This window comes from Odocoileus virginianus, chromosome X, assembly GCF_023699985.2.
Source record: "Odocoileus virginianus isolate 20LAN1187 ecotype Illinois chromosome X, Ovbor_1.2, whole genome shotgun sequence".
Classification (NCBI taxonomy): domain Eukaryota; kingdom Metazoa; phylum Chordata; class Mammalia; order Artiodactyla; family Cervidae; genus Odocoileus; species Odocoileus virginianus.
In genome coordinates this window covers 27548117-27560194 of record NC_069708.1, presented here as the reverse complement: position 1 = coordinate 27560194, position 12078 = coordinate 27548117, and the positions used below count along the sequence as shown (strand labels likewise).

The 12078-nt window shown below is 57.4% G+C and overlaps 1 protein-coding gene across 6 annotated transcripts in view; it reads right to left on the bottom strand.

Moving 5' to 3' along the window:
- The window catches only part of DLG3 (discs large MAGUK scaffold protein 3), a 54509-nt gene extending 42726 nt beyond the window's left edge, over nt 1–11783 (bottom strand). For 4 of the 6 annotated variants that reach the window (XM_070461841.1, XM_070461842.1, XM_020882960.2 and 1 more), the window contains exons 1-9: nt 11048–11783; nt 7677–7727; nt 6900–7024; nt 6527–6696; nt 6094–6230; nt 5603–5747; nt 4837–4996; nt 3092–3248; nt 2577–2679 (exon numbers count right to left, since the gene is read on the bottom strand). In XM_070461841.1, the coding sequence (XP_070317942.1) occupies nt 2577–2679; nt 3092–3248; nt 4837–4996; nt 5603–5747; nt 6094–6230; nt 6527–6696; nt 6900–7024; nt 7677–7727; nt 11048–11404 (1405 nt within the window). In that variant the 5' untranslated portion in view covers nt 11405–11783. Of the gene's footprint in view, nt 1–1644; nt 1770–2576; nt 2680–3091; nt 3249–4129; nt 4279–4836; nt 4997–5602; nt 5748–6093; nt 6231–6526; nt 6697–6899; nt 7025–7676; nt 7728–11047 lie in introns of those variants that run through there. The other 2 variants (XM_020882963.2, XM_020882964.2) reach the window with 2 other exon arrangements.
- Between the last annotated feature and the right edge of the window lie 295 nt (nt 11784–12078).

The window sequence follows — 12078 nt, the reverse complement described above, 5'->3', positions numbered from 1 at the left end:
TTATAAAATAATTAACATGCAGTCCTTATTCTTAAAAACTATCACTTTATCAAAGAAAATTCAGAGCCCAACATAGAATGCTTGATAGTCCCTCTGTGCCTGTTTCTAAGGGCCCAATTTTTTATGGGGGAAAAAAAAGCGTTTGCATGTTGAGGCCCTGATGTATTTTCCAAACCAAGGAAAGAAGTGAGATTGGGGTGGCAGAGCCTTAACAAAAAAGTGGTTCAACTAAATCCTAAGAGAAGAAGGGCTTTGTTTCTCAAATGGTAGAGAAACCTAACATTAAGACAGCACCTCGACAAACATCATAAACGTTCAGAAACATGCTCAGAGAGCAATGAACACTGCAGGAATCCCTTCAGCCTGGACAACTTGCGGCTCTTTATGGAAACCAATTACATTCTCCCAACAAAACTCACAGAAACATGTAGTTACCAGTTTCCAACATACTACCACCAAATCCACAGTATTGTTTCCCTGTGTCCAGTATCAGTGAGTAAAACCAAAACACATCAATTTCTCTCTCACACACACACCCACACACCCCCACAGACACACAAGAAACCATTTTCTTTGCAGAACCTAGGTTGCCTAAGCAGTGGGCATGAAATGGATAAATATTGGTTGCTAATAAAAATCAAATGGTGAGGTTTACACGGAGAAGCAAACAGCACACGCAGGTATCATAAAAACAATAACCCTAATGTGTGTTTCTTGTCATGAAGCTGGACACTCAACACGGAAAGAAATGACTCAAGGTGTCCATCTGCATCCCTCTTTGCCAGTACCTCAGATCAACAAGCTCTCCTGTTAGTCACCTCCCTACTCTTGTCCCCATCAAGAGCCTAGTGCAAAAGGTGGCAGGCCCCTCTCTTCTTGGCCTGCAGGCGCTGAACACGGGGTGGGGGTGGGGCAGCGGAAAGGACAAAGGTAGGCTCTTTCCATCCCTCACGGCTTTGCAGCAGAGCTGCCAGCCTCTCCCCATTCCCATCAAGGAACAGAGCACCTGCCCGAGGGAGGGCCCTGCCTCCATCTCAGTGGCCGGCCAGCGGGGCCTAGGTGTCCCAGGAGCCCAGGCACTGCAGCCCTAAGGGACAAAGACCGGCCCGACAAGGGGGAGGGGGGACGAAAGGAGTCGGCGACGGTCGGAAAACACTGGCAAGCAAAAGCGGGCGTGGGTTGGGGCGAGAATACAAAGCCCACCTCGGGGGTTCCCAGAGGTCGCCAGGTCGGGGGTGGGGGGTACTAACGGGTGTGGGGGAGGGGAAGACGGAGAAAATTCCTCAGAGGCCGGGAATTAGGGGCGCACCCGCTGGCAAAAAGGAGGCTGGGAGGCGGGCAGAGGCCCCGGGCTAGAAAGGGCAGAGTTCGTGGGTGGGGAGAGGTGATGGCCAAGAGGTAAGAGACCCGCAGGGGCTCGGTGGCGCGAACGCTCAGCCACGCGAGGCGCTCCGCGGGGCGGCGAGGGGCCCTCAGGAGGAGCTCCAAAGCCCCGCGCCGCGCGGAGCTGGGGACACGCGGCCCAGGGATTCCAAGGAGAGCGCAGAGTTGGGGGCACAGTGTGGGAAAAGAGTCTGAGAACAGAACCATAGAGAGGCTAGGGGGGACTGTGAGGGGGCCTGACCCCTGTCCGCCCCACCTCACCTGGCGCCGGGTCGGAGTCCAGGTCTAGTGCTGAGAAAGCGCCAGCTCCCGCCGGCCCCTCCGTCCCGCGCGGGAGACCACGGACACAAAGCGGGGCCCGCGCGGGAGGAGGGGAAGAAGAGGAGGAGGAGGGGGAGGGGAGAGAAAGGAGGAGGAGACGCCTGAGGCGTGCGGGGGGGGGGAGGAGGGGCGCCCGCCGCCCTCCGCCTGGGTCAGGGGGCGGGGCGTGAGGCTGGAGGCCGCGCTCGACCGGCCAATGGCCACCCCGCCGGCGGGCTGGCTCGGGCGCGCCTTCCCGCAGCTCACCTCGGCACCTGGGCCTTGGCTGGCCCCAGCCAATCAAACGTCTTCATTTGCATAACTGGCCCCGCCCATTCGCCCAGGCCGGGGGACACGCTCCCAGAGAACACAAAGAACCCCCGTAGGGGGAGGGGGATGTCCACTTCCATGTCCCAACGCGGAGAACCTAGCATCACCTTTTCAGCGGGTTTATGAGTGTTTCACGGTCACCCTGATGAGGGGAGAAGTGGGGTTCACAGAGGCTGGTCCAAGCTCTCTTGAAAAGTTGGTACTCTTCTCCCTTGGGTCCTTCTAGCCAAGAGTTACTCTCCTGTTACAGGATACAGTTATGTTCTTCGCCTCTGCCCCCACTTCCCCCTCCCCTTTTTCCAGTCGCCCCAATCTCTGTGCTTCCTCCCGTAGGCTGCTGCCCACTACTGGCCTTCAGCTGCACTGCAGCCCTAATCACAAGGCTCTGAGCACAATCTTAATAGATGCTTCCAACCCACCCAGAAAAGGGGAGAGGAAGGGGTTACTGTGTGAGGGTAGAAGAGAACTAGCCAAGTAGCCTTGTTACCTATGACGGCAAAAGCCAGCAATGAATAATAGGTCTAATCTTCCCAAATCATCTTGTTCCGCCTTCCCTCTCCTACCTTCAGGTCTGTACTGGGCCACAATGGTGACTGACTGGCCAGCCCGTTTCAGAGCAGCTGCAGCCTGCTCGTGAGTTGCATTCCTCAGGTTCACACCATTGACCTGTCCAAAGAGAGGTGTTGTGAGCCACCTCAAAAGGAAGAAAGGAGTTCTCTGTTGTAGCAGTTAGAAGAGGGAGATGGGTAACCCATCCCTAAGCCTACTCAGATGCCTTTCTCAGTAGCCCATCCCTGCCTATTATGATGAAACCTAAAGGTTACACCTCTAGTGTAATAATTATCTTTTGGGGGGTCAAATGTCAACCAGGGCTCAGAGCCAAGAGATATGTGTTTCTTCTTTAAGTACAAGTCTGGCCCCTGTCCCTCAGGATGGATATCTATAAAGAGAATATGTTTACTCCAGCTCTTAGCCTTCCCCCACTTCAAGAAATATTCCTTGGGGAAAGTGAGGTATTCCCTCCTCCCTTTTAGAGTGGCCCAGCTCCCATCCTCCCACCTTGCCTTTGTTCCCTCACCGATAAGATCCGGTCTCCCCTGCGCAGCTCCCCACTTAGGTCAGCTGGGCCTCCTGCCAGGATGAAGGAGACAAAAATGCCTTCTCCATCCTCACCCCCAACGATGTTGAAGCCCAAGCCTGTGGAGCCCTTGTGCAGGATGATCTTGCGGGGCTCCCTGGTGGGAAAAGAGTGGAAGAGTCAGGACAAAGTAGGTATAAACTGTCATCCCTGTGAGGGCCAGCCTGGAACAAGGCCCACATGTCTGTAGAAGGACTTAGGTCCCTAGGTATGATACTCTGTTGCTCCCTTTCTCTCCTAAAACCTGCTTGGCCACTGTTTGCTGCCAGGTGCCAAGTTTCAGTTGTTCTTCCTCCCTTCTTCCTGAGGGCTTGGAGCGAACTTCCCAGTGTGCAGTCTCTAACTCTCTCAGGTCAACAAACCCCTACCCTGGGCTCTAGCAACCATATCGCAGAGCCCACTCACTGGTCCTCTTCCTCCCCAGATTCTCCCATCCTACCAACTGGTGTGGTGGACCCTGGGCCACAAGAAGGTGAATCAGTTAGGGGCTGTGGAATGGCCCTGGGTTTGACTGCACTCACCACCCACAAACTGTGCCTACCTACTTTACACATGCTCCTCCGCAGTCTCAAAAATCCACCCACCAGCTATGACCCCTCCTACTTTCTCCAAAAACAGATTTAGTCACCAGCTACCACTATGTACCCTTGCTGGGTTATGTGGGAGACAGAGATAAAGAAATCCCAGGTCCCCAAAAGGAGCTTAGGAGACTAACCAAAGAGAGGAGCCGAGCATGTGAAAACGCCAACTAACCACGTCTAAGGAACCCCTCTGTAAATGGTCACAGTGTCATCAGGTGAGAGTAGCAGCAGCTCCCGTGTAGTCACACAACCAAACCTGGCACACTTGCCCGACTCACTCTTCACTTTAATCATCTCTCATCAGAGGAGCCCCAGGTCTGAGGCTCTCTCTCTCTTGTTCCCAGCCTCAGGTGTGGGGCTCCTCCCCTGAGACCCAGATGCCCTCCTCTTCTCCTACCTGGCATCCCCTCCAGGCCGCAGGGAGCGGAGCGGCCAGGCCCACCTCTGTGAAGCCCTCCTCCAGGCCGAGGCTGAAGCTGAGCCCAAGCCCAGGGCCAAGCCGGAGCCTGAGAACTTGCGTGTCCTCTCCATGGCTCCTCCAGCTCTCCCCCCCAGCTCCGGCAGCCTACCCTTCCGGCTCCACGACAGCCTCCCAGGCCCCACCCCGCAGAAACCTGTCCCCCGGAACCCCTGCCGGCCCGACCAGTTCCGCGAAGGTGGCCAGTTCCGCGGCAGCCGCCAGAGTGGGGCGGGGCGGATCCCTGCAAGGCCACCTGGCCCGCCAGCCCCAGCAGCCGAACTGCTCTCTTCTCTTACGTGGAATGGTTGCAACAGAGGGGGCTGCAACCGTCACAGGGCAAGAAACCCCGCAGCCTCCACCCCCCTCGGCCCCCTAAACACTCCATCCTACCCTTTCTCCACACTTTCATCGAAAGGGGGCCACACACTTGGCGCTCCCCCTGTTGGTAGAACTTGTTCCTGCAGCCACCTTTGTCCCTCCAGAGTCCCAAGGGCTCGAGAGGGGGCCTCAGACCCCAAAGACAGGAGCGAGGAGGGCTTTATCCTCTTCTTTGCCATACTACAAGAAGGCCCGTGGCCAACGAGAAAGGATTCCTCTCCTCCCCATCCCTAGATAGGATGAAGAGGTGGGGGTGGGGGTATTACCTGGTGAAGTCCTCTTCAGCCAGCATGTGCCTGGGGATAGGAGAGTAGCGGGCGGGGGGAACCTGAGGAGGAGCAGGGTAGCTGACCTTGCTCTCCACAGCCCCGAGATAACCCAGGCTGGAGTTATGGCTTATGTGGTTGTCAGCCAAGGCAGTAAAAGCTGGAATGGAGAAAGGGAGAGAGAAGTTCCCTGACCACTCCCCAGTGGTAGCCTCCTCCACCCTCCACCACGGGCTGCCCCCACTCCCTCAGATGCAAAAAAAAAAACCAGACCAAGGGATGCTGATTCCTCAGGCCTCTCCTCCCTACTCCACCCCCTAGGGTTCCTCCTCCACAGTCCCTTTCTGAATTCTGAGCTCACTCCTGTGAGTCTTAGAAAGAGCTAAAGTCAAGGCAGTCTACAAAGAAAAACATGACTAGAGGTGTGACTAATAATAACCTCTCACATCTCTATAGCCTAATACAGTTTTCCAAGGGCTTTCTCGTCCATGATCTCATTTGATCCTTGCAGCACTCCTATGAGGAGGGCAGCACATATATCACTAGCTCCTTTTTACCAGAGAGGAAACTAAAGACAGGTGAAAGGGACTTTTCCAAGGACATCCAGGAAGAAGGGACACAACTTGGATTTGCACTCAGCTCTCCCCAGCACTAGTCTTATTTTCTGCCCCCCTTCCCTTTCTCTTAACAAGGAGTATTAACTTCTTCCCCTCCAGAAACCAGAGGGTAGGGCTTCGGGCCAGGGACAGGACAGACAGGTACGTACTGCTGGCATAGTCGGGGGGTGCGTACATGTCGTTGAGGTGGAGGCTGCCTGGCTTGGCCACCTTCAGGTAGACCATATCAGACGTGTTCTTCAGTGAGGCCACAGCTTCCTCATGCCTCACATCCTGCAGATTGGTGTTGTTTACCTGGAAGAGGTCTTAGGGCTAGCACTGGGGAGAAGAAGGGAGGGCCTCCCCAGGGAACCCGGTGGGGGGTACTCTTTCAGTGAAATTCAATGGTGCTCTAGTCTGACAAAGGCCCAAGTACAGTGCTGTGAGGAGCAGAGAAGCAGGGGGTAGCGGTGGGCAGGTGAGGGAGTTCCAGCCATGAAGAGGACTAGGGGCTTGTTATCTGGGGACACACACCTCAGATGATGCTCTTGAAATTCGCCATAATGCCTAGTCCCAGAGTGAGGTTCATGGGGAGGGAGAGGCTGCTAAAGCTCCACCTCCCCACCCCGCCATTTGGGCATCCCTGGGAAGGCTGTCTCACCGCCAGCAACCGATCCCCGATCTGTAGGCGTCCATCCTTCTGAGCAGCACCCCCCTCAATGATCTTGGTGATGTAGATGCTGTTGTCTCCTGGGATGTGCTGGTTGCCAATCCCTCCAGCAATGCTGAAACCGAGGCCTGAGAGGAAGTCAGCAAGGAGTGGGAGAGTGACACAAGGAGAAGTTAGAGTGCTCAGTTAAGCCCAACCCCAATCCCCCACGCTCAGCCAAGCCACCAGCCCCACAGGAGCTTTCCCCAGGGATCCCAAACACTAAGCTGTCATCCCGTAGTCAGTAAGGGTGAGATGTGAGGTCAAGAAAGAAGACTGTGAGCTGAACTGGGGAGGTAGGCAGGGGGTGAGGGGATTCCCTTCCAATTCCTATAGGGCCAACTAGGGGCCTCTGGCCAGAGCACAGGAACCCAGAGGGCCGCACCTTTGGGCCCTTTGAGCAGATTGACCTCCATGATGGTCTCTGGTGGAGGCTGTCGCCTCCGTACCACCAACCGCACCACAGGGCCAGCCTCCTTCAGTGCCTCCACGGCCCGGCTGTGCACCACCTCCGACACGTCCACTTCATTCACCCGCAGCACACAGTCATTCACCCTGCGGGGGAAGCCCAAGAGGCATGACACTCTGCCACCGCCCCTCCACCCTCCCTCCCACTTCCTCCTCTTTCTCTTTCCTCCCCTCATCTCCCCCTCCCCCTCTCAGATCTAATAGAAGGGTCATCCTGTCAGGCGGCCCTCCTCCCGTCTCACCTCCATTCTGTCCCTGCAACCCCTGGCCCTGCTTCTAGACCACCTCACCCCAGCCTCCCATCCATGGCAGCTGCTCCACCAGGGATAATCTTGGTAATAAAGATTCCAGGGTCATCGGGGACATGGGGGTTGTCGATGCCACCTGCAATGCTGAAGCCCAGGCCAGAATTTCCCTGCAGAAGGAAGTGGAGAGGCACGGTCTGCTCAAACAGAAGGTATAAGGAAGGGTTTCTGGGGCCCCCTCTACCCCTGCCCCTCCCCAGAGCAGCTTTTCCAGGCCTCAGAGGGGGCCATGGCAGGCTGGGGCACACTCGTCACAAATCTGGCAGATTCCCACCCTGTGCTGACCATTCTGGCATGGAGGCCTCAGCGAAGCCATCCTCTCCCCAATTCCCCAGGCCTCAGCAAGCAAGGTCAATTAATATTTATTAGTTGGTTGATTAGGCTACCCAGGTGGCGCTAGAGGTAAAGAACCTGCCTTCCAATGCAGGAGACATAAGAGATCTGGGTTCATTCAGTCCCTGGGTTGGGAAGATCCCCTGGAGAAGGGCATGGCAACCCACTCCAGAATTCTTGCTTGGAGAATCCCGTGGACAGAGGAGCCTGGTGGGCTACGGCTCATAGGGTCGCACAGAGTCGGACACGACTGAAGCAACTTGGCACACACAGTCGGTTGATTGATTAATGTAGTGATGCAGCCTCTGAGGGCCATTTCCCCATCCTCTCAATGTAGGTCCCCATGAGTCTTGAGGCCAAGGTTCAGGAACCCCCCAGCTGGTTCTAACCCTCCCCTCCCATTTCATCCTGCCCCACTGCCAGACTCACCCGCTCAAGGACTATCTCCTCATACTTGAACATGCCATCGCTGCCATTCACCTGAGGAAAGACACAGGCAGGACCCTGAGTGCCTCCTGCCTAACCCTCCCCACCCCCAACCATCTGCCTGCTGGTCAACCTGCTTATCCCCCTACTCCCTGCAGAGTAGGGAAGCCCAAATTGACCCTGGGACACCTCTTGGCCACAGATGGGACAGGCTGACCCTGAGGAGGCTCCCCTCCCCTTGCTTCCAGCCACATCAGGCCAAATTCAGCTGCTCACTTAGCCCAGATCAATTGTCTGGGACTGAGCCAGTCAGTGGTGCACTCACCAAGAGGCTGGGCTCCAGGGCCTCAGGGTTCACTAGGAGGGATGCAGGGCTGGCCCGAGGGGGATGGCAGAAATGGACCATGGTGGGCAGACCATGCCACACATAGCATCTATGCCTGGATGGGAACCTGCTCCTCTCTGAACAACAGGTCTCCCTGACTTGGGGGTCACAGACTCCCACCATGTCAGAGCTGGAAAGGCAGCAGCCACCATCTTGTTCAACCTCTCCCATGTGACAGACAGTGACACTGAGGACCAAAGAGGACACAGGTTGTGCCTAAGTGTATATTGGGAGTTAGTGGCAGAGCAAGGGCTAGAACCTGGATCTCCAGGTGCTCTTTTGAGTAAAGCAAGCTTGCCGAGGCCATTGATGTTCTGGCCAGTCAATCTCCTTGCCCATTAAAGCTCATGGGCAAAAGAAAAGCTGCCCCCTCAGAGTACCTCATGAATCTTCATTCTGCCTCTCCTTCTGTGTCCCCAAGAACCCAATTCCTCCAAAGGGCAGAAGGAGTCAAAGTCTTAATCCATTTTCTATCCAGGGGCTTTTGATCCTGAACCCTTTGTGTTTCTCAGCAGAAAGGGATCTGGTCAGGAGTCAGGGCAAAGCCAAGGGCGGAACAGGAGCAGAGTGGACAAGGTTCCCCATTAAGAAGAAGCTGATGACCCATAGATTAACTGGCAGCAGAGTCCATGGCCTTCAACACGCAGTAGTCATGGGAGGAGAAGCAAGGGAAGGGGATGGAAACACAGGGTTGGTCTGACCAACCCACAGAAGTAGCCTCCCATGCGGGACAAACTTGTGGCCACCGTCAAGTGAAAATGTGATTCTGGGCAGACAAGTAGCACCTGCTCCCTGGCTCTCATTCTCATCCCCACAAATGGAGGAGCCCTCTTGCCTCTCTCCCCAGAGAACCTGGTGCCCCTCCCCCCATCTTTGGCTGTGAGGTCCCTTTCCTGACCCCTGATCTCCTCCTCTGAAGAAGGAAGCTGCAGACCCAGGGTGAAGATTCCTCTGCATGCCCTCCTCTGCTTCCCTGCTTCTGCCTTCACCCCACAGCTCTGGCTTTGAAAAGCAGAGAGGAGGACAGGACTAGCTAATCATGCCTCCACCTTTCCTGAGCCTGGCCCCAGGACTTTTTGCCCTGCAGCCCTAGGAGCTGGTGGGAAGATTCTTGCTGCAGCCTGACTCTTGTCTCTGATCCCAGGAGGAAGAACTTATGGCTCTTAAGAGCCCCGAAAGAACACATCTGCCTGAAGTACCATGCAACAGACACACAGGCAAAAGGATCTCCATGCAGCTCTTTTGTGCATCTGGTATACCATGTGTGCCCACATGTGAGAGCCATGCTTCAAGCCCAGCTCCGGGAAGACCCAGCAGCTCCTGATTTCCACGCTTCAGTCTCGCATTGTCCCCCTCAAGGAACCCATTCCCAGGGCCAGGAGCCATCCAGGGATCAGTCCTGGCAAAGAAACCTTGACCAACTGGCCCACCTAGCCTTGGGACTGGCATTTATCTCCCAGTTGAGCCAGACAAGCACAAGAGAGTGTTTACAAGGGTAGGGCCCCAGGGTGGAGGGGGAAAGGAGAGAGGGGAACCCACTGGAGAGGGCAAGGGGCCAAAGCAAAGGACACGGGAAACAGTCGGTGTGAACAGGCAGAAGGGCAGAACTGAGGACTCCTTTCCCCAGGAAGTCCCCATGCTTGCTTCTGAGTGAGAGCACATCCGATCCCCAGAGGGGGACAGAGGTGGCCAGAACAGTCACCAGCTTGGGGCAGCCAGCACCTGCCCTCCCCAGCAAAGCCTCCTCCTCCCCTCTCCCTACCCTGGGGGCTGCAGAGCTGAATAACCAGACAGGCCCTCCGCCATGCATGCCAGGGACCTGGCTCTGCCGGCCCAGCCTCCATTTTGCTGCTTCTCCCACAGATGCTCCTTCCATTTTCTAAGCTGGCAGTTTAGGCTGGGAGTAGAAGCCGGAGTTGTGCCCAGCACCCAGGGGTTCCCAAGCTGTGCCAAGTCAGGGCTGGGGGGCTAAGTTTTCCCACATCTAGGGGTACCCCAGAGGGACATGCCCCACCGGGGCCAGTCCCTAAACCATAGCAGCTGCCCCTTGCCTGGCTCCAGGCACCATGCCTGTTCTGGAGCGAGGAAGATTGCTTCAGCTCCCCCCTCAGCACACACACACTTCAGAGCTGCTTGGACAAAAGAGTCCATCCTTCTCAGCAGCCTCTCAGCCTTGCTTGGGACGTGTCTCTTGCCTCCTCCCCCTCCCTCCCTTGCCTGTCAAGCGCCTCTCACCAGGGACACCGCACATGCACACACACACATAGAGGCACACACATGCACACACTTGCAGCCACATGCTCACACACATATACATGTGGCCACACACACATACGGGCAAACACAGCCAAACCCGCAGCTTCATCTACAGAGACACCTCCACATTCAGAGAGACATCCCCACATGTCCATGTGCACATTCACACACAAAGGGATGGAGAGGGACTCATGGCATCAGGGGATGAAGCTTGGCGAGCTGGGCACATGGGCTCCTCAACATAGATTCACAGGCGCTCCACTGCCTCACTGCCTTCTTCTACACACCTCAACATACATACACACACACACACATGTCCCCGCTACGCAGAGCACCATGCCCCCTCCTCCCCTCCTGTGGAGACACACACCACACACAGCCCCCGCAGAACCTCCCGCCCCCTGTCAGACACAGAGACACTGCTCAACCCCCACACCGAGAAGAACCCAATCCCCCTACACAGGAAAATGAGCCCCTCCGCCATACCTTCACCTCCTGACACACAGCTCCTCCCAGTCCCCTACAAATGGAGACCCCCAAAAGGACACACACACAGAAGCACACATTTCCAACCATCTCTCTTGGGCCAGCTGCAGTGCTGGGGCTCAGGGTCTGCTGGCTTGGAGCCCCAGGAACCCCTGCTGCACTCCAGGCCTCTAGGCCCCCCACTCCCCAGCCGCCCTGGGTTGCCCCCCTCCGCAGCCCCCCCGCACCCCCCCTCCCCCGTCCATACCTGCTCATACCAATCCCGGCCTGTACAGGTGCACTCTGGCCACCAGCTGGGGCCGCTGCCGTTGAGTTTGGGGGTGCTCTTGCCCGGGACTGGCTTAGGGGGCACTGGTCCCACATCCCGGCCGGTGGGGATGAGCTTGGCCTTGGTGCGGGGGGTGGGGGTGGCCCCCGCCTGCGAGGGCAGGGTCTGCGAGCTGTAGCCCCCATAACCGGCACTGGCTCCATTGCCCCCACCTGGCCCGTAGGGGTCGGGTACCTGCCAGTCCCCGTAGCTGGGAGGCTCGAGGCGCCGCAGGGCGGCCAGGCGGGTCACCTCGTAGCACTCGGGGCACTTACAGCAGTGCTGGTGCTTGTGCATCGCACTGCCCCCCGCGGCTCGGACCCCCCAGCCCACGCCGGTTTCCACGCCGCCGCCGCTGCCACCGCCGGGCTCCCGGGCACACTCACACTGCTCGGACCAGGAAGGGGGGGGCACCCGTTGGGGCGCCCGGGCGGAGCGGGGCCTGGGGCCGGGCGGGCGTCCCGGGGCCTCTGCCCCCACGCTGCCCCGCACCCACGGCTCCCCCTCCAGCACTGGCGGCTCCGTGTCGCCCGTCGTGGCTCCTGGGCCGAGGCCCAGTGGCAAAGAAGAAGCGGGAGCCTGGGCAGAAGCTGGGTGCTGCGAGGACCGCTCCTGCACTGGTCCCCAGGATGGATCTGAGTGGAGTCAAGAGCATCTCTCCCTGGCTCCGTTCTCAGTTGATTCCAGCCAATCAGCGTGCAGAATCAGGCAGCGGCAGCGGCAGCGGCAGGAATGCTAAACAGCGGCTCCTTAAAGGAACAGAGGCAGTGGCGCCCCCAGGCTCAGCCCCAGCTCCCCAGATATCCGGGGTAGGGCTGACCCTAGGTCGGGGACAGGGGACTTGGGCCACGGGTGAGCTCAGCTCTCAATTTCATGCCCCTTTATCTCCAATTTCATCCTGTCCTCCGCCCACTCCACCCCACCCCACCCTACTACCAAGGGGGAGTTGCAGAGAGATGCTCAATGGGTCC